The sequence below is a fragment of the Brachyhypopomus gauderio genome, chromosome 3 (assembly GCF_052324685.1).
Source record: "Brachyhypopomus gauderio isolate BG-103 chromosome 3, BGAUD_0.2, whole genome shotgun sequence".
Taxonomy (NCBI): domain Eukaryota; kingdom Metazoa; phylum Chordata; class Actinopteri; order Gymnotiformes; family Hypopomidae; genus Brachyhypopomus; species Brachyhypopomus gauderio.
This window is the reverse complement of record NC_135213.1, coordinates 37,346,730-37,368,031: the sequence shown is the minus strand read 5'-3', so window position 1 is coordinate 37,368,031 and position 21,302 is coordinate 37,346,730. Positions and strand designations below refer to the sequence as shown.

Sequence of the window (21,302 nt, the reverse complement as noted above, 5' to 3'; positions counted from 1 at the left end):
TTTCACAGTCGACCACCCAAGACTTTTAACGACCGATGAGAACAAACTTTAACTGCGCGATGGTGGGATGGAGGGACGCCTCCTATTGGACAACGTCTGTTATCATCTGCAGAAGGATCTTTAAACATCTGAGCGCATGTGAGTGGGCGAGGACAGGCCTGCTAGGATTAGACTGGCGGTCTACGAGGAGGTGTGTGCACGTGTGTGGGAGTACTGGGGATATATGCCACAAAAGCGATCTGGATTACAAACGGCTGAAACAGCATTTTACATTTCACTCAGATTCACTCAGATTGTGGTTGTGATTGCTCGGCTCCCCAGTAAACTACGATGGATATTAATGTACTGGTTTAAGGGGGAAATACCATGGTGGTCTTCAGCACCTGAGCATGCAGTGGACCCACAGGCTCTGGGCGATGTGCCACAGCTAGGTTTGCTGATGCAGGAACTAGAATCTGCCTGATTTGTGATGTGGAGGAAACCCTAAATGAGTGGCATGCTGTGTTTAGTGTGTGTCTGCACCATCAACGTGTGTCTCATGCCTCTTCCTACCAGAACAAGACTTAATCTCAGCAACGTCAACACAGCAGTCAAAGCACAACGCAGGAGGATTTGAATAGAGCAGCACACGCATGACGGGCATTATGGGACATTAACTGGTCCGTGTAAAGAGCAGAAGCAACTGCAGTTCCCCAGACAGTAAACCAGAGGACTGCCACCCATCATAGACCGCCACCCATCACAGACTACTACCCAGCACAGACCACCACCCAGCACACCACCACCCATCACAGACCACCACCCATCACAGATCACCACCCATCAGACCACCACCCATCACAGACCACCACCCAACACAGACCACCACCCAACACAGACCACCATCCATCACAGACCACCATCCATCACAGACCACCATCCATCACAGACCACCACCCATCACAGACCACCATCCATCACAGATCACCACCCATCAGACCACCACCCATCACAGACCACCATCCATCACAGATCACCACCCAGCACAGACTACTACCCAGCACAGACCACCACCCATCACAGATCACCACCCATCACAGACTACTACCCAGCACAGACCACCACCCATCACAGACCACCATCCATCACAGACCACCATCCATCACAGACCACCACCCATCACAGACCACCACCCATCACAGATCACCACCCACCACAGATCACCACCCACCACAGACTACTACCCATCATAGACCACCATCCACCACAGACCACCATCCATCACAGACCACCACCCATCACAGACTACCACCCATCACAGACCGCCACCCATCACAGACCACCACACATCATAGACTACCACCCAGCAGACCGCCACCCATCACAGACCACTACCCATCAGACCACCATCCATCACAGACCACCACCCATCATAGACTACCACCCATCACAGACTACCACCCATCATAGACTACCCCCCATCACAGACCAACACCCATCTTAGACCACAACCCATAACAGACCTCCACCCAGCAGACTGCCACCCATCATAGACTACCACCCAGCACATACCACCACCCATCACAGACCTCCACCCATCATAGACTACCACCCAGCAGACCGCCACCCATCACAGACCACTATCCATCAGACTACCACCCATCACAGACCACCACCCATCACAGACTGTCACGTATCACAGACTACCACCCATCACAGACCACCACCCATCACAGACTGTCACGTATCACAGACTACCACCCATCACAGACCACCACCCATCACAGACTGCCAAATATCACAGACTACACAGACAACAAATTGCATTGTAAAATAGGTAATGTGTTGAAATTAAAACTCTGCAGGCAGAAATGTGCTGGTATCCACTAGTAGAATCATCAGAACCCTCACTCAGGGTTGCAACTACATACTTTCTGAGGTGTATGCAAACATACTATCAGCGCCCCCCACACTCCACCCCCCACCCCTCACCAACTCAGCAAATAATTTTCTGGCATCGATTTGGCGCCCCCTCTAGTGCAGCGCCCCTATGCGTCGCATACGCTGCATACCCCCTTTTTGCGCCACTGCCCTCACTGAGAGGTCTGCTTCAGTATTTAGCACCTTATGTCCTATACACTGTGTATTTGAGCACAACAACATGCCACTAAGTCATGGATTCAGTGTTTGGATTCTTCTTCTTTGGATTCTAATTTCTCACTATTTCATGCATGCGAGGTGTTTTAGTGCAACTCTGTACTGAGCTCAAATGTATATTATTTGAAACAAAGGGACAGATGGTCATTTGAAGAGTATTGTGTGGTTGTCAAGTGTACAGACACACCCACATATCGCCCAGTGCAGTAGCCAGGAGATCAGGCAAAACAAAGACACATTCATACACTACACGACATGAAACCCGTCTTCAGGCAAGTGCTGAGGTTTGTGGTCAAATATGAAATACTGTTTTATGAACAGTTTTTGAATTCCATTAATGTAAAAAAAAAAAAACATGGCATAAATATTTTTTTCTAGGGTTTAATAATTTCAGTAATAAGATCTTTGTTACTCACAGAGAATCCTGATGGCCAAAGCTTGGGGAAGAGGAGACAGGTCTTCTAAGACTGCGTTAGTGCCTTTCCAACCTCAGTCTGAACAGTAGGTCTATCTCCAAGTCTTAAAGTCTATAGTGAACAAACATCCATGTGTTTCTTTAATGGCACATACATTGATTTTGCAGAATCAGCCTGAATCATGTTACTAACCTGTAATATTGAGCTGAACACTTAGCCTATAATTTCCCTGATGGTATTTTCACAGTGAAGGTCATTTTGCACACTTATTCACTACTACTTCAATGTCATCTGTAGCACCTTTTGCAAGAAACAGTGACAAAGCAGTTTCATAGAAATCCAGGTGTAGAGACATGAGCAAGCACCAGGCAAGGACTTAAACGGGGAACCTACTTCCTCTGGGCATTGTGGGATTGTGGGTTTCTGCTGTGAACACTTCAAGTGTAAGAATACGTAGACACTGGACACGCCAAGGAAAGAACAAGTGAGATAATCCCACGTCACAGAGGAAAGAACAGGTGAGATAATCCCACGTCACAGAGGAAAGAAGAGGTGAGATAATCCCACGTCACAGAGGAAAGAACAGGTGAGATAATCCCACGTCACAGAGGAAAGAACAGGTGAGATAATCCCACGTCACAGAGGAAAGAACAGGTGAGATAATCCTGCGTCACAGAGGAAAGAACAGGTGAGATAATCCCACGTCACAGAGGAAAGAACAGGTGAGATAATCCCGCGTCACAGAGGAAAGAACAGGTGAGATAATCCCACGTCACAGAGGAAAGAACAGGTGAGATAATCCCGCGTCACAGAGGTAAGAAGAGGTGAGATAATCCCACGTCACAGAGGAAAGAACAGGTGAGATAATCCCACGTCACAGAGGAAAAAACAGGTGAGATAATCCCACGTCACAGAGGAAAGAACAGGTGAGATAATCCCACGTCACAGAGGAAAGAACAGGTGAGATAATCCCGCGTCACAGAGGAAAGAACAGGTGAGATAATCCCACGTCACAGAGGAAAGAACAGGTGAGATAATCCCGCGTCACAGAGGAAAGAACAGGTGAGATAATCCCACGTCACAGAGGAAAGAACAGGTGAGATAATCCCACGTCACACAGCTGCACCATACCAAAGCCTCAGCACTCAGACCCGAGCCCAATGTTGTGGTGGCTGAATCAGGTGTCTCTAGAAAAATTAATTAAAGCCTATATCCAAACAGTTATAGTGGAACAATACAATATAATTCAATATATAATAATATAGTGTTCAATACAATAACTTTTATTCATTATACATGGAACTCGTTTCAGGTATTTTGTAAGAACAAGAAACTGACACGTTGGCTATGTAGGATGTTGTACAGAGCTGTGATGTACGCTAAACAGCATCTGTTTTTGATAATATACATTTTATGTGGCTGTTATGAGTTAGGAGGAATGTGATCATACAACATGGCCTGGTTTGACTTTTATGATAAACACACTATTTTAAAAATTGCAATGAAAATAAAGTTTTTTTTTATATTTGAATTGCTCCTTTCTAGATTTCTCTCTTACTAATGTCCCTGGAGACATTCAAGATCAGAAAGATGACAGATTAGCCTTGTGCTACTGTCATGTTCTGTTTTCCTCTTAAATGGGGTCTATTAGCTGGTGCCCTTAGATACTAAGGCTAGCTGATAGCTAATAGCGCCCCCTTGTGGGAAATAATCAGTCTGCTAAATGTATGTGAGGGAATGACACAAAAAGCAAAACAAAGGTCAAGCAAAGTTACATACATTGGAGAGGGATGTGGAAAACACCTGAAGCCTCCATATCCAGGTGACACTACACATTGCAGGACGAGGGTGGATTGCGTCTGCCAATATCTCCCAGGCAGGAGACCGTAGAAGAGACAGGCCACCATGTCCCTGCTTCATGGCAAAGAAGGAAGAAAGGTCCACACCAGCTGATTCATTCTCCCTGTTGTCCCCAATTAATTTGAATATTTTACCATACTGGAGTTCTGGACTGAAATATTAATTTAAAAGAACATATCAGAGTGACATTCAACCTTAATTCCAAATGCAATTCCAGAGAGAAATACAAAGAGCTGTAGTTTATCCACCGTGACCTTTCAGTTATTCACTATTAGATTTTCCACTTACTGATTGAAAGCCTAATACAAACAGAGCATCAGTGTCACACAGCGCCCAGCTAATCAACAGCTGACGTAGTTTGATATGTTCCTCAGGGTTTCTTGACTAATTTAATGAATCTTAATGAAAACACAGGCCAAAAGCGTTCCGTTTCACCTCAGCTTTAGAGGACATTCTGTCTATCTGATGTAATTTCCAGGACATCTAAATGTAATCAGTAATATTAATCCCTCAGCCGTTGGGACGTGGTTTCCTACGTAATCTGCATCTTAAACTTGATCCTCATTTAAGATAATCACTGTGCTAGTACACAGGGTTTCTGTTGTGAGGCTGCAGCTTTGTTATGCATGTGCCCATCAAATATCGCATCCTTTCGCAATCCCAAAGTGTCATGGTACATCCTAGTCTAGCCCTCTGTTCCAGAAAAATGACTTTGTGAGCGATTGCATCCACATTCCCTAAGTCCTTGTCTTCTCTGACAATGTCAATTAACATGTAATCCACAATGGGAAATCAGACGTCAGCCATACACCTCTGATAACTCACATCTAATTATAATCATTAATTAGGTGTCTAACTATCAAATGTACACATTTATAACGTCAAACCACCATAACCCTGACACTCACATTATAAGGAAATATTGAAATTATTAACAAATGTTTGGATTTCATGTAGGTCTGCACATTCAGACATGACCAAACGAGAGCGATCCCTAGTTGCTCTGATGGAACAGGCCTTCCGAATCAAGGAGGACATCGTTGGGAGTCTGCGTGCTACCCAGGGTTCTGTGCTGATGGAGACATCAGCTAGGAAGCTTCTAGAAAGTCACATCCAGACCATCACACACATTGTCAAACAACTCAGTAAGGACATTCAGGTATACTGGTGCCCAACTATGACGGTCAATGAATTTGAGACTAGCAGTCATATTTTCCTTGTGCACATGTCTCTAATATTGAAAATACTTATCATAAGTTCACATATTTACAGTTTAACACAATTTTATATTTTAATATGCTCCAAAGACAGGAAATTGGTGTGATAAAAAAAAAAAACATGTTGACTTTTGCAACATCACTAATGTTATATATTTAATTTTATATATTTAATTAACCTCACAAAGTGATGGACTGTATCTGGCAACCTTAGACCACACACTCAGTCCTCAACTATAAACAAAATTTTTTTAAATAATGTCCAATCAATGGCAAGAGGTTTTCAGAACAGATGCCAATAGCTCCATTTAGCCAAGGGAAAACATTAAATGACAATAGTGTATTATAAGTAGAATGGGGGGAAAACAGTAGGAAAGATTTATCATCTCCAGTTTACTTCAAGGCAGAAAGAACTCCAACCCTACAGCAGTATAATAGTGGGCAACCATTTAATTGCTACCTGAGATACAGGTGTCTATCCACTGCACCTAGACGCTGGAGGCTCAGATCGTCCAGAGGGACAGTGTAGCATCGGGGGTGAGCTTTGCCGTTCAAAGCCTGGATCACAAGAACTTGGTCGGCATTGGTGATCTCCGTGGCAGAGTAGCCAGGTATCGTTTGCATTGGTCTAAATGGCCACATATAATACCTTTCTGTCTGTCCCCGTCCACAATTTTCATACTTTTTTTTGAAATAGTATGTAACCTGAAGGTACACAGCCAAATAAGAATTTTGTTCGTACATCAACCTTAAAAAACAGCTGGTTAACCAGGAACACATTTCATTTGAAACATTTCATTTCTGCAATACGAGACGTGCATGTCTCAAAATCAATATTTAACAGATTTATGAGTCCACCGTCATAGATGCCCAGTAATACTTTGATGTGTGTACCTCACACCTTTTTGACCTCCCGTCTAAATTCGGCTCATGTTCCGCTGGATAAATACAGACGGTCATAAAGCTGATTCCTGCCTGCCAGGTCGAGGGGGAATCACTCTAATAACGACACCCCCCCCCCCAGCTCATGGGTGGTACTGTTAGTCCTGGTCTGGGCGGGAGCTCGCAATGGTAAGAAGGACAGAGCCGATGGAATCGATTTTGAGGATTTAATATCCCCAGTGTCAGTCTAAAGCTCTCCCATTATGATCAATGACACCCAGAAGGGGAAAGTGATTTATTAATAGTTTAAACGAATAATTTAAACCCTCCACATTGCTCCAATGTCACTGTATGTGCACCACTACATGCAGTGCAGAAAACATAATTAGTAGGAGTTCAGTTACTATGACTCATTTTAGCTCCCACATCTTCTAAATTCATTATTTAAAAATATTGTCCTCTAATGCTTTTCCCTTTACAAGACGATGCCGACAGTCCATTAACTCATTTTCCATGCATCCACTTAACATTTTAAAGTTTCTTCTGCATGTTGATGTAAGTCTGCCTTTGAGCCATTAGGTGTGATGCCAGCATAGCAAAGCTCTCAGGAGACATGAGAGCCATTGGGCAGGAGACACTGAAGCTCCAGCAGGAAGTTGGCGAGATGCATGCTGGGATTGAACTGAGACTCAGAGACACGGAGCTCAAGGTGAGAGTGTTAAAGACTCATGTTGAGCTGCTTTTGAAGGATCATTTGTGTTCCAAGGTCACATTTTGCATCAGTAGTTCTCAATAGGTTTACAGAAGCTTCTAGAAGGCTCCTTGCATGTAGTTCTCACTAGTTGACTTTATAGTTCAGACCAGTGTGGAACCATGTTAGGCAAGGCCCAGGTAAGCATGATGTAGTAGGAGTCTTTAAGAGCGAGTTGTTTTGTTTTTACAAATATTAATAAATTCATCATAATACTCCATTCAAACCTACAGAGACGGCATCCACAGAGTCAATGCTTTATTACTGTAAATATATTTACCTGTTCCACAGTAAAAGATTCCAGCACCATAAGCAACACAAATCCAGAGGGAGTGTGCATGAGAATCTGTGTAGGTGTACAGCTCAAAATAATTTTTTACTTGACAGAATTTCATATTCTCATAATTAGCTACTCTCATGATGCCTCCACAAGACGTCGGCGAGTGTTCCTCGTTTGTACAACTTGCTGACATCTGACCTGATGTAGAAAAAAACCCCAGCTTGCTGCTGAAGAGAGCTAAGAGAAACAAACACGGTGAAATATACGCCTCATTTGAGCACAGAAAGTCCAACTCTTACATAAACGTTTGAGTGTTAAACCTTTTCATCACCGAGACGTCTTCACAGCAGGGAGGAAGATCGGCTGCTAGACAACATTTGCGAGTTTGTGTGGGCACGCGGTTAGGAAGAAAAATGTTTATTTCATTATTATATAATTAACATAGTTTTTCTCAAGGTGTTAGATTGCCTTAAGAAAGATTATTTCCATCTTAGTTCTCTGGTATGTTCTGTTATTAGATAATCCTGTAGCTATTAATTCCTGTAGTTACTTTACTATATGTCAAGTAATGTAACTACAGGAAACTACAAGTAAACACACACTCTTCTGTATGGCACAGACGTACACGTCTTGACAGGAAGCAACTTCTGTTATAAAACAGCCACGCCCAGAGCTCATATTTCCATTGGAGAATTATTGCTTCCCGCCTTCAGTGACCAACTGCTGAAGAGCTCTGAGCCAATCAGTAAATCACCGTGATGTGTGTACATTACGTCTTTGGGCAAGTGGCCCCCAGCTACTGTAAATGTGATTTAAATCAAAAGTGAAGCAGGTGTGTGTTAACGGTAAGGTAACGATCAGCCACACCTGTGCTCAACAGGTGAAATACTGTGCTGTGTGTGCCATTAAAGCATTGCTGGTATTCTTTCCTGTGATTGTTTCTTCTGTAGTACTGTGCTTGTCCTGTGTTCTTACCAGCTAGAGGGTTAGTGAATACTTGTCTTCTCTTAGATCTCCCAGTCGCTGGCCAGGTTGGAGGCTTTACACTCACAGCAGGTTCAACACCAGAAGAACGCTGCAGAGAACTTAGAACAAGACATCCGACAACTTCAAAACAAGTGAGGTCACTTTGTCAAGTATAAACCACATAACATACACTTCATCGTCAAGCACTGGACATACAAACCACCATGTAACTGCAGGCTAGATGCAAGCCTGCAAAAAAGCGTTCAAGGTTTTATTGGAGACCTGAGTGTCGTCAGCAGCTCTGTGTGCCCCAAAGGATTGTGGGCCAATTCAATCAAATCGGCCTGTCAGGAGTAATTACACAGAAGTGAGCTCTGACCCATTCAGAGACAATGATTCCCATGGGTGACCCCTGACCCTACGCCACTGGAACTCCCATAGGTGACCCCTGACCTCACACGGCGGGAACTCCCATGGGCGACCCCTGACCCCACGAGGCTGGACTGGCCTACAGTAGAGTCTGCCAGTGTTTCACAAAGATCATTTTATATGTCACCAACATTTAAAAAAGCATTTTCCATCAGTAGTCCGTCTTAAAAGTTTAGTGCCAATCACAAAATAAAGTAACAGATAATTAAAATTCCTGTATAATAAGAATCATCTGAACAAAATTCATTATGCATTATGTTTAATCTCCCTGGTGCAGGTCTCCCTGTATCACCCCCCCCCCCCCCCCCCCCCCCCCCCCCCCCCCCCCACTCTGTGCAGAGCTGAGTAAGCTTGGCTGAATGACTCCTGACTTAGCAGTACGCCCAGTGTACAGATGGCTGGTCTCCTGTAATGAAAGAGCGTGAAGTGAAGTGTGACCCAGGGGTTCAGGAACAACTTGAATGTTAGAGCCTTCATGCTCATAAAAATTAGATTTTGGAAGGTTGCAGAAGACGTGCGTTTATATTCCAGTGTCAAAACTCGGCTAGCAATGCAAAAAAGGTGAAAAGTAACACAATGATCCAGTTTTGTAGACGTTTGACTGTTTTTAAACTTGTAATCTTCACATTCTTAGTTATCAAGCCTTTTTTGTTACCGTGCTGTCAAAGCCCTGCAAACATGGGTGTAAGTGAAGATTAGAAGATCCTGTGAGCCACGACGTCGTGTCTGTGCAGGACGTCCAGTCAGATGGTGGAGCTGGAGGGAGAGATGACCAGGCACAGGAGATGGACCGAGCAGCAGATGAACACACACACAGACCAGCAACAACTGAACACAGGGCTGCTCGATAGAGTGGTAAACCCCGTGTGTGTAGAGATAGAGTGGTAAACCCTGTGTGTGTGTGTGTGTGTGTGTGTGTGTGTGTGTGTAGAGATAGGGTGGTAAACCCTGTGTGTGTAGAGATAGAGTGGTAAACCCCGTGTGTGTGTGTGTAGAGATAGAGTGGCAAACCCCATGTGTGTGTGTGTGTGTGTGTGTGTGTAGAGATAGAGTGGTAAACCCTGTGTGTGTGTGTAGAGATAGAGTTGTAAAGCCCGTGTGTGTGTGTAGAGATAGAGTGGTAAATCCCGTGTGTGTGTGTGTGTGTGTATAGAGATAGAGTGGTAAACCCTGTGTGTGTGTGTGTGTGTGTGTGTGTGTGTGTGTGTAGAGAGATAGAGTGGTAAACCCTGTGTGTGTGTGTGTGTGTGTGTGTGTGTGTGTGTGTGTGTGTGTGTGTGTAGAGATAGAGTGGTAAACCCTGTGTGTGTGTAGAGATAGAGTGGTAAACCCTGTGTGTGTGTGTGTGTGTGTGTGTGTGTGTGTGTGTGTGTGTGTGTGTGTGTGTGTAGAGATAGAGTGGTAAACCCTGTGTGTGTGTGTGTGTGTGTGTGTGTGTGTGTGTGTGTGTGTGTGTGTGTGTGTGTGTAGAGATAGAGTGGTAAACCCCGTGTGTGTGTGTGTGTGTGTGTGTGTGTGTGTGTGTGTGTGTGTGTGTGTGTGTGTGTGTGTGTGTGTAGAGATAGGGTGGTAAACCCCGTGTGTGTGTGTGTGTGTGTAGTGATAGAGTGGTAAACCTCGTGTGTGTGTGTGTGTGTGTGTGTGTGTGTGTAGAGATAGGGTGGTAAACCCTGTGTGTGTGTGTGTGTGTGTGTGTGTGTGTGTGTGTGTGTGGAGATAGAGTGGTAAACCTCGTGTGTGTGTGTGTGTGTGTGTAGAGATAGAGTGGTAAACCCCGTGTGTGTGTGTGTGTGTGTAGAGATAGAGTGGTAAACCCTGTGTGTGTGTGTGTGTGTGTGTGTGTGTAGAGATAGGGTGGTAAACCCCGTGTGTGTGTGTGTGTGTGTGTGTGTGTGTGTAGAGATAGAGTGGTAAACCCTGTGTGTGTGTGTGTGTGTGTGTGTGTGTGTGTGTGTGTGTGTAGAGATAGGGTGGTAAACCCCGTGTGTGTGTGTGTGTGTGTAGAGATAGAGTGGTAAACCTCGTGTGTGTATGTGTGTGTGTGTGTGTGTGTGTGTGTGTGTGTGTGTGTGTGTGTATGTAGAGATAGAGTGGTAAACCCCGTGTGTGTGTGTGTGTGTGTGTGTGTAGAGATAGAGTGGTAAACCCCGTGTGTGTGTGTGTGTGTGTGTGTAGAGATAGAGTGGTAAACCCTGTGTGTGTGTGTGTATAGAGATAGAGTGGTAAACCCCATGTGTATGTGTGTGTGTGTGTGTGTGTAGAGATAGAGTGGTAAACCCCGTGTGTGTGTGTGTATGTGTGTGTGTGTAGAGATAGAGTGGTAAACCCCGTGTGTGTGTTTAGATAGTCATCACCAATAAAATGGTTCTTGGATGAAGTATCTTTGGTTTGTGTGTGAGAGCAGTCAGCACCGCTCAGCAAGTGGCAGTAAATTATGATCTCCGTACAACAGATGTGATGTTAATGCACGCTGAGCGAATGTGTGTGCCCGTGTAGGCTGACGTGGAAGGGAAAGTGAGCGCACTGGAACAGCGCCTGTGTGCGCGTCTGGAGAGGGTGGAGACGCGGGTGGAGACGCAGGTGGAGAAGCGGTTAGAAACGTCACGCCTCGCAGATCAGGCCAGACGATCCAACAGCAACACCAGGATGGATGCTGTGGAGAAGAGCGTGAGAGGTGAACTGAAGAAGATGAGGACAGAGTACGAGTCAGGTGAGTCCACCAGCGCTCCGCACACCAGGATCATAAAAGCCACTTATCACATTACACTTTTGTAAATACGTGACCCATCAGGCCACAGGCATTAAGTGCAGCTGTAATTCTAAAACCTGTAATGTTCGAGCTCAGTTGCACAGCAGTGCTGAGGGCGATTTAGGGAGGTAGAGGTGATAACAGAGAAAGCAGTGCGACTTCAGTTTGAAGGACTTATTGACCGGCTTGCCGGTGCAATCTAATAAACCACTAACCCCTCCAGAGAGCACGGCAAGGTCTGAACACCATGAACCGTGACTCACTGTCGACTGAAGACGTATGTCAAGGAGCCGCTTTGCCCCGACACCTAAAGTAGCTCATTTTCTCATGAGCTCATTTGCAGTATTAGGGCACCGTACATTAACCTCTCCAACGTGCCCTTTAACTATTACACCCTGGGTGAGCACAAATTAAATTGTGTTTTTAGTATTTGTGTGATTAGGATATGCACAGGGCACGGATAAGACGACCATAGTTAACTAAGGTCTTAATCATCCATCGCACAGGTGATATAATTGCTACGTATTTTCCATGCACATTTCCCAGTGGTGGCAAATATTGTTCCGCTGTTATGGCTGCACTCAAGTCCCTGAAGGTCACTTCAATAAATACAAGCAGCATTAAAAAAGAGCTTGAAGGATTTCGCACAAGTTCTTTTTCAGTAGAGAAGCAGGGTGTGGAAGACAAACACACAACGCTCCCTGGCACGGGGGGGCGGCTCGCGAGCTCTCGAGATGAGGGCTCTCTGTCTTCTTGTCACTGTGCCTGGCGGGCAGGGTTCCAGTCTGTCCACGACGCCATCGCATCCCTGAGGCACATCGGAGAAGCCCAAGCCAAGCTGCATAAAGGAGAGCTGATGAAAGACATCGGGAGGATTCAGCAGAACCTGCTGGGGCTTCCAGACGTCTGAGGCGAACCAAGCGTCCGTCACATTGTATTTACACCAGATTTGGAACATGCTGATAAACGCACATTCGTCACATAAAAAAATAAAAATAAATAAAACAAAACCCCATAAGAACAATGTCTCCAAAGATTTCACACTGTGGGAACATATCAAGGAGGAGCTATAATAGCTGTTCATTACTCTAATATTATAATAGATCTTAAAATATCACAGCCTCCTCAATAGTCTTTTGTTAGTAACTCTCTAGTCTGCAGAGATGCTCTGTGAAATATGTGATTGTGCCATCTGCATAAAGCACTTAAACAGCCAATGAAAAGAGTCAAGAGTCCACGATGTCATTCAGTGAATGTGTTTTGTTCCCCCAGACCAATAAGGTCATCAAAAATCAATGCAGTCATTTTGACATGCCATGAAAAAATAGTTCCTGGACATGCAGTTTCTAGTAATGCAACTCCAATACTGTTTCTGCTTTAGTTGTAGTGTTTAATTTGGGTGAAGAGTTCAGTGGTAAAGACAGAAACGTTCTGAATGTGACTTTATAATGTCTGGCTAGAAGGGACCGCAAACAACGCCAGAGCAAACAAGCAAATCATTCCAGTCTCAGTTTGTGTTCATCCATGCAGCTAGTTTATTTGGCAAAAAGCGTCCATCTCAGTGGGGTTTGAAAAACCAGCTGAAATTAATCAACAGAACCGGTCCAACCTGTAATTATCCCAGTTTTTCTCCTTGTGGTATACTTGACAGAGGTGTTAGATGCTTTCATCTACCTCCAGTTTCACAGAAATGAGAACATATGTGGACACATCTTCCCTTTCAGCCATTATGTACTCGCAAACGTCGAAGAAACAGCAAACACGTGGGCAAACACGTGAGCGTTTCACGAGACGCACGTGTGCCTGGCAGTGGTCGTGTGTGTCCGAGAGGAGTGTGTGCTGTCCTGCAGACGCTGCCTCCAGGTTTCACGCAGGCAGTTCGCTTATTTCCGTCACTGGCAACAGAAACAATAAACCAGCAAACGTCTGCAGTCAGCACAAACTCACTTCTCACGCAGAAACCGGAGCAGCGTCCTGCCTCTCTACCGCCTGGTCCCGGGATTGGGAAGAGCTTTAGGACTGTCTTGATTACTGCCTGGTGTCAGCCTTGTTTTATTGTAGTTTTAATTTTACAAATTCATTTACAAAACAAGCTAAACCCTACGCCTCTCATAACCATGAATGTCCGGTGAGCATTTGGCAAAAGTACCATTCTATTGAACTGGAGAGCTGTCCCCACATAAACACAATGTATTTATACCTGTATAAATGAGCAGATTCTGATACGTTGGATGATCAAAGCACACGCCATGATTCGGTAGCTCAAAGAAGCTCAAAGGAATGAAGAACATTTGACAAAGGTGCTTAATAAAGACAAGGGAGGATTCTCTTACAGCAGTAAACAGCCTGGCACAGTTTATACGTGTGAGACTTGTGGTGCAAACGTAAGACGTATGAAGAGAAGAGAGAGAGAGACTGAAAATGCCGTTGCTGTGCTAGCACTTGCAAGGCACCGTGGGGTGGGGGGCGGGGACAGTCCTGAGTGGACGAGCTTGGGAGGGGGCGGGGCTTATGGGTATAGGCGTCTGTGGAACTCCAACAGCCTCATGTCTCCTGCTGCCTCGGCCTCCTCCACTAGGGTCTACAAAATAAAAGACATGGGCTTACCTCAAAGGCAGAGGTCATGAGTCACTTTCAAAATTAAAAGTCATCATTAATTTAAACCACATCTACAGGGAATCTATTATACTACACAGTGTCTCTAGGCTCAGATTAAATTTTTTATATTTTTACTTCATGGCTTTTTATAAATTAAATTTTAAAAATATTTTTCTCCTACTGATCTTTTGACATGCACACCAAGGAAATGTACGTATCGGCTGGTGTTTCAGACACTAATTTTGATCATGTTCATATAAAAGGGGATTTGCGTCCGAAACTGACCCTTCTCCTCAGAAAGGGAACGTGAAATGAATCCCTCACGTGAGATCAACACAGGGGTGCACGCGTACTCACATCCATGAGCTGCAGGTCATCTTTGGCATGGAGGTGGCGCAGGAGATACCAGCGAGCCACAGACACCACCGTCGTGGCGTCTCTGGAAGCTGGGCCGTAAACCATCTTCTCCAACAGACGTCGCGTGTCCCTAGGGGGTTGGGTGGGAGTCCGATATATACGATGATGAGTGTGATGAGGATGGGGTGGAAGGATCAGTACGATACACTGCACCTGCATGCCACAGCCAAGCCCCACACTGCGAATAAAACCGGTTCTCTGGCTAAACCGCCAAGCATGCAGAGGAACCTTCTCACCACTACAGCCCCTCTGAGCAGGTGTGGGTGACTCGGCCGTGCGGCTAGCCCCGCCCACGCTGCCCCGCCCCGCCCACAGCCCACCTACCTGGCTCCCATCTTGATGGAGAACTGGAGCAGAGCTTGGAAGAGCAGAGGAACAGGAGAGGAGCTGAGCTTCAGGGCCTCGCTGCACGCCTCCCGCACCAGCTCCCGCCACTCACCTCCTCCCACCCCGGCCTAAGGAACACGGCCAGGCCTTAGTCTTCACATAATCTCCATAATCTCCAATATAATCCCCTTATGTACACTACATGATCTCCACAGCGCATTCAAACATCCACAGGGATTACACAAGTTATTCTAAGTCAAAGTTAACGTTATTATTACTATTATATATTTAGGCCGGACTACTTTCTATAAAAATAAAAAACCAAATACATTTAGCGCCATCCATGATTTCAAACTAGAAATGCTTCAAAGTAAAGGTCCAAAGGCCAGGACATTAAAGACCCGTGTGTGGAAGGATGCATGTAGGGGGACTGATCAGTGCCTCTCAAAGCCTACATGTAGTCATTTATTTACATTTAGTTCAAATAAAAGTGCACAGGCTTGCTTGTGAGAGCTTTTGTTTGGGAAAGTAAAATTTTTTTGTGAAAGTATGGAAATAAATAAATAAAATACAACTTTAAAATGGAACAGTTTGCAACTTGCTCTCAAATGGAAAGTTTACTTAGATTATTTCACACTGCTACAAAACCTGTGATACGTGTGAAGGCAACCTAACCAGGGCATGTTCTTAGAGTTCTTCTAACCCTAACCCTAACCCCAGTGCATGCTGGGAGGAGGGGCTGCACTCATCATGCTGGCCTGTTTGTTCTTCCACTGCCTGGCTGTCAGTATCATCACCAACACTCCTGTCACTTCAGGGTCTAACGACAGGAAATGACACGGGGGGGGGACAACACACACACGCCCTGCGCGTCTGTGTACACAAGTCGCCTCTCGTCGTGGTTTCAACATGTTTAATCCTCCCCACAGCTGTGCCTCACACTAGTTCAGAGAGTACAATGTCTGGGTGTATAATATAGCAAACATGCACTGATATATTGTTATATACTGGTCTACACTCTATATGTACTGCTGTAATCTGTTATATTGCTATTTTCATAATATGCAATATGCGTAGATTCAAAACAAAAACAAGTTTCATTTAAAATAATACTGTCAAATTTGGATGGTAGTTCCACGATGGCCGAAACAATACATAAATAATCTCAGAGCTCATGGAAAGGCCAAAGGTTATGACCCCCGGCCGTGACCTCACCATGCAGGGTGCGAGAGCCAGCAGGGCCAGGCGCAGAAGGCCGGCCACCTTCCCGCTGTGCTGGCCCAGCTGGGAGGCCAACTGCAGACTCTGGCGTAGGACCACGGACGCCTGACCCAGCAGCCCCTGGGAGCGGTACACCTCGGCCAGCCACTGAGGGAGGGAGGGAGGGAGGGAGGGAGGGAGGGAGAAACAAGGGGAGAGAGAAGAAAAACCAGGGAGACACAAAGGACAAATATATAAAATGTAATATCAAACGTAATACTTTCCTTGCTTTGACAGACCTACGGCCTGTGGAAGCTTCCTGTGACAGTCTAGCGTGCCAGAGGCTGTATGTTTACTGTAGAAGGACTAACACAGTAATAAAGAAATAAACATACTGAAATAGACATACATATGTGGAAACCAGAAATAAGACTCCAAAAGAAATTAATCTAAATTTGCATAACATACTGCATTCCGATGATCAGCTTTAACATTCAGATTTATTCATAGTGCAACAATTTATTCATAAAATGCACAATAACTAGCTCAGGGAATGAAGAGATCTCTGGTCTGAAATGATCAGTTTCTTTATTATTGTCATTGAAAATTAAGAACTACAACTACAGCACGTCAGGTTCAGGACTCCTAAATTCACCAAACTGAGGTCTATATACAGCCAGAATCAAAGGAGAGAGCTGCTAGAGTCAAGGTGTGGAGAACAGGCTCGTGGTGATCTCACCAAAACAAGGTGATGTCTAAAACTGGAGCAGGCAAAGGAGGACGTCAGAGGAGTGTGTGTGTGTGTGTGTGTGTGTGTGTGTGTGTGTGTGTGTGTGTGTGTGTGTTCCCCTGGAGGCTCCACTCACGTGCCAGGCGGACAGGGAGCTGGGGTTGGCCATGACGGCACCATGGACCTGCTCTAGCACTGCAGCAGGGACGCAGTGACCAGCATCGGCCAGCAGGAGGCGCTCACACTGGACCTGTCTCAGCAGCAGGAGCACGGCAGGGTGGTCGGAGGACACGCTCAAGACCTGTGATGCACACACACACACGCACAGAAACACGAACACACATATATACGCACGCATGCACCCACACACACACACACACACCATCGAATGCCAAACCCCAGGTATTCACCATTAGTAATTCTTAACCAAAAGTATTCAGATATTCTTAATTAAATTGGAGAGTGAGCTACCATTCCTGATTGAGCACATAACAAGAAACACTCACAATGTCCAAAGATAAACTAACGATAAAGAGGAGGTAAGAGAGGAAGAGGAGGAGGAGGAGGAAGAGGATTCGTGACTGTATCATGGTCCTCATCACTTCTGCTAGAGCCTAAATAAGGATGACCAAGCTACCTGTGATTATCTGCCTGAGGCTCACACAGAACACACACACACACACACACACACACACACACACACACACACACACACACACACACACACACTACCTGTGATTATCTGCCTGAGGCTCACACAGAACACACACACAGAACACACACACACACAGAACACACTCACTACCTGTGATTATCTGCCTGAGGCTCACACAGAACACACACACCCACACACACACTACCTGTGAGCAGAGGGCTTCAGCTTGGTTGTACTGGCCGCTCTGCTTGAGTGCGCTAACACCCTGCTGTAGTGCCCAACTCTCCAGGGACTCAGCCAGAACCCCATCTTCTCTCCGCAGGGTCTTCACTGGAAACACACACGGTACCGACCGCCGTCACCACACACAAGCAAACACACACACGGTACGGACCCCAAGCAAGCAAACATACACACACAGTAAACTTGGCGCCCCGCCGTACAAGTAAAGGACACGGAGCGATTTCCTGAGCTCGACACGGTTCACCTTCTTAGATTACATTTACTAGGCACGAACAAGAAACGCACTGACCTTTCTCAGATACAAGGGTCATGAGCAACCTCTCCAAACCCTCTCTGCAGGGGGCGGAGCCTGAGAGGGCACATGCTGTGTTTTCAGTGTGACAGGCAGCCATAAGCCCCGCCCACGCTGCAGGGTCATCTGAGTGGAAGAACACCATGGGGGGGGGGGCAGATGATGAGATAGAGGGGGAAGTATGGTGGAGGAAAGAGTCATGGAGGGAAGGGGGAGAGAGAGAGAGAGAGAGAGAGAGAGAGAGAGATATTGAGTTAGAGGGGGAGGGAGAGATGGGGAAGGGGAGAGAGAGAGAGAGAGAGAGAGAGAGATAAATTAGTTTTTTCCTCCTCTTATTTACAATCACTACAGGAACGCTCTACACCAACACTGTCCAAAACTCTGGCCACAAAAGAGGAGACAGATTACATATTGATTTTCTTGATGGCCAACCAGATCAGGTTTTACCAACTGCTGAAAACCACTGTGCCATGGCCTGTATAAACACACAAACAGTCACTAAACCGACGTACAGATTCATTACACGGAGGCTGAAGCCCGTTTGCTAAAGCACACTACATTCAGGGCTTCATGGCTGCTGCAGTAGTGATGCAGGTCTCTCTAACCCATCCAGCCTTCAGAGCGTCCAGGGCAGAGTATCAGAGTATCGATCAGTCCTAACGGCACACGCTCCTCAAAGCAAATTGAATGGACTGAAACCAGGGCCATAAATCCTGGCAGTAATGTAAGGAGAACGTAAATATCGCACGTAAATGTGTCTTCAGCAGAGGGTCTGAAAACAGGTCAGCAGTGGGATAAAGACATGGAGTCTCCCACGCTTCACGTGGGCCGAAGCCCCACACACACACACACGCACGCACACACACATGCAGTACTGTAAGTGAAGTTCTGTTCAGATTAAGTGCATTACAGTTTGAATTCTCACAATCACATTACAGTTAGAGACTTAATTAAAACATTGTTGCTTGAATTTCTAAGCCCATCTGCTTCTGGATAATATTAATTACTCATAATAGATTTAAATCCTCGTCAGTCTGTGCCTGTAAATGCTGACCCCGTGCCCTCACGTTCCTGGAATAGGCACAGTACCGTGTGTTACGGATCGGTACCGTGACTTCCTCACACAGTGTGTTACGTCCCAGCACGTGGACATCACTAGGAAACCGTCTGATGGAGATATTCTTGTTCTTTGGAATTTCACTGCATGTCAGACAACATGTCTCACAGCCGTTGTGTACACGGACACGCCTTTTAATATGATGCTTACTGTGACGGACCACTTCCAGGAAAAAAAATTATCCCGCTTGTCTGTAAATAATCCCATTTGTCTGAGAGAAGTAAACTATTAATAAATGAATCAGTAATTTATAGATTGTTTTGCTGAGTAACTCACCCAACAATACTCACTATTATTATTATTCATTCCATTCTTTTCCCAGTTATCACAACATAAGTGACAAGTTCTAGGCGCAGGATTAACCAGTAATCCAAGCAGATCTCACCTGGACAGAGCAGCACTGCTCTCTGGATGGTCTTCAACGCGTTGTTCCTCCGGTCTTCTCCCGAGTGTCTGCCCGAGGCCAACTGATTCACCCCGCTGTACAGCAGCGCCCTCTAGGGGCACAGTGTGTAAATGCACCATGAAACAGTCAGGCCTAAAGTCTCCTCTCTCCTCTGCACTGAATAGGGTGTGGAGTGTGAACGCACCTTCCCCAGAGTCATGCTGGCATGACAGGCCACACTGCCCACCAGAGATCCTCCCTGGAGAGGAGAGGTGATGAACACACACACACACACACACACACACACACACACACACACACATTACCAGCCTAGTCCTGGGGGCGTTCAGGCTTTGGTTAGAATGGCCTCTGAAACACCTACGTCAGCTTTGCTGGGACAGTATTGTGGCACAAGTCTGGAGAGCAGGGCCCAGAGGGACGGGTTCCCAGGGTTCCTGTTACCAGAACAGATCGGGCATAACCTCTCATTTATGCAGTAGGTGTGGTAAGTAAACATGTCTGCTATTCCGATACAAATTCTTTCTCTCCGATATGAACGTTGCTCTATGAAGCAATCTGGGACTGAGACAGACCCTTAAAACTGATCTGAGATCAGCCGGAAGGGGCTACGTGGGTCGTGGCGTACCTGAACACGGCCCTGGAGGCCTCCCGCTGCACGGCGCTGTAGTTCCCCTGCATGGCCAGCAGGGCGCAGGTGAGCAGACAGCGGTCCTCAACAGAACCACCACGATCCTTCAGCTTCAGAAGCTCAGACAGGGCGGCGCTGGGCAGGGTCACGTCTCCGTGGACCAGGCCCAGAGCGCACAAGCACTGCAGACTCTCGGGAACTGGCTCCTTCAGCAAAGAGCTGTGTGAAGGGGGGACACACACACACACACACAGGCTCATCAAAGGAATCTAGACTGTTTTCAAGTCATTTTGTTGACTGAACTGAGACATACAGCACTACAAAGCAAAGCGATACCTGAGTCTATGATCACATGCGTGTTTTAATTTGACGTCTCTGCGGAGATTTCGCTACACCGTGCGCTCTACGGTTGTGGTAGTGGTGTGACTGATGGCTGCACTGTTAAGACCTCAACTCTATGGTGCTGTTAAACATGCTGTGAGATTCCTTCAGGGTCTCCACTCGGTGTTCGTGCCACGCACCGTTTAATTTCACATAACAAAACATCTGAGCCACGCCGGGGTGACACAAGCAGCTGGAGACGCAGTTACTGGACATGTTACAGGACAGCAGTTAGACATGTTACAGGACAGCAGTTAGACATGTTACAGGACAGCTGGTGCACATCAGAAAACTGTTAAAGCTGAAAAGACAACATGACTTACAGATATTAATAAAAATGTTATGCATGGTGTCCAACGTCCAAACTCCTGTTTCTGTCAAACGTTCTGTAGTTCTATAATCGCAGACTTTGGTTTTTTTCAGACCTATTTAGCACTCCAGTCCATTTTAAAGCCATTCACAGCACTTAATCTGTACTTTTAAAAGTTTTTCATGATCCATCACAAGCTCTGGGGATTCTGCCACTCCTGTTTTAGCCCTCACAGCAGTTGCTTTCGTCATAGACCACAGAATCCTCACGTCACGCTTGAAGCACTGGGTCTCCATTAAAGGTACTGCTCCT

At 45.8% G+C, this 21,302-nt stretch overlaps 2 protein-coding genes across 4 annotated transcripts in view; one reads left to right on the top strand and one right to left on the bottom strand.

Annotated features, from left to right (window-relative positions):
• The first annotated feature begins 22 nt into the window (after positions 1-22).
• Positions 23-13,816, top strand: fam81b (family with sequence similarity 81 member B). Of its 2 annotated transcripts, none has more exons than XM_076998093.1 (9): positions 23-138; positions 2,555-2,637; positions 5,370-5,571; positions 6,122-6,240; positions 7,091-7,220; positions 8,554-8,660; positions 9,672-9,792; positions 11,434-11,647; positions 12,463-13,816. In XM_076998093.1, the coding sequence occupies exons 2-9, from the start codon at positions 2,564-2,566 to the stop codon at positions 12,594-12,596; spliced, it is 1,101 nt and encodes a 366-aa protein (XP_076854208.1). In that variant the 5' UTR covers positions 23-138; positions 2,555-2,563; the 3' UTR covers positions 12,597-13,816. The 2 variants fall into 2 exon arrangements, with proteins under 2 accessions (XP_076854208.1, XP_076854207.1); XM_076998092.1 differs by lacking the exon at positions 23-138 and adding an exon at positions 1,490-2,420.
• The window catches only part of skic3 (SKI3 subunit of superkiller complex), a 20,222-nt gene continuing 12,099 nt past the window's right edge, over positions 13,180-21,302 (bottom strand). Inside the window, exons 31-41 of one of the 2 annotated variants that reach the window (XM_076998087.1) lie at positions 20,297-20,518; positions 20,033-20,105; positions 19,856-19,909; positions 19,651-19,762; positions 18,146-18,274; positions 17,819-17,943; positions 17,095-17,259; positions 16,244-16,396; positions 15,026-15,156; positions 14,642-14,771; positions 13,180-14,267 (exon numbers count right to left, since the gene is read on the bottom strand). In XM_076998087.1, coding sequence (XP_076854202.1) covers positions 14,196-14,267; positions 14,642-14,771; positions 15,026-15,156; positions 16,244-16,396; positions 17,095-17,259; positions 17,819-17,943; positions 18,146-18,274; positions 19,651-19,762; positions 19,856-19,909; positions 20,033-20,105; positions 20,297-20,518 — 1,366 coding nt within the window. In that variant the 3' untranslated portion in view covers positions 13,180-14,195. Of the gene's footprint in view, positions 14,268-14,641; positions 14,772-15,025; positions 15,157-16,243; positions 16,397-17,094; positions 17,610-17,818; positions 17,944-18,145; positions 18,275-19,650; positions 19,763-19,855; positions 19,910-20,032; positions 20,106-20,296; positions 20,519-21,302 lie in introns of those variants that run through there. The other variant, XM_076998088.1, reaches the window with a different exon arrangement.

Coding starts and splice junctions, on each gene's coding strand:
- fam81b (XM_076998093.1), top strand. CDS start 2,564: ATGGCCAAAGCTTGGGGAAGAGGAGACAGGTCTTCTAAGACTGCGTTA. Junction 2,638..5,369: donor TTCCAACCTCAGTCTGAACA/GTAGGTCTATCT, acceptor GATTTCATGTAG/GTCTGCACATTCAGACATGA. Junction 9,793..11,433: donor CAGGGCTGCTCGATAGAGTG/GTAAACCCCGTG, acceptor GTGCCCGTGTAG/GCTGACGTGGAAGGGAAAGT.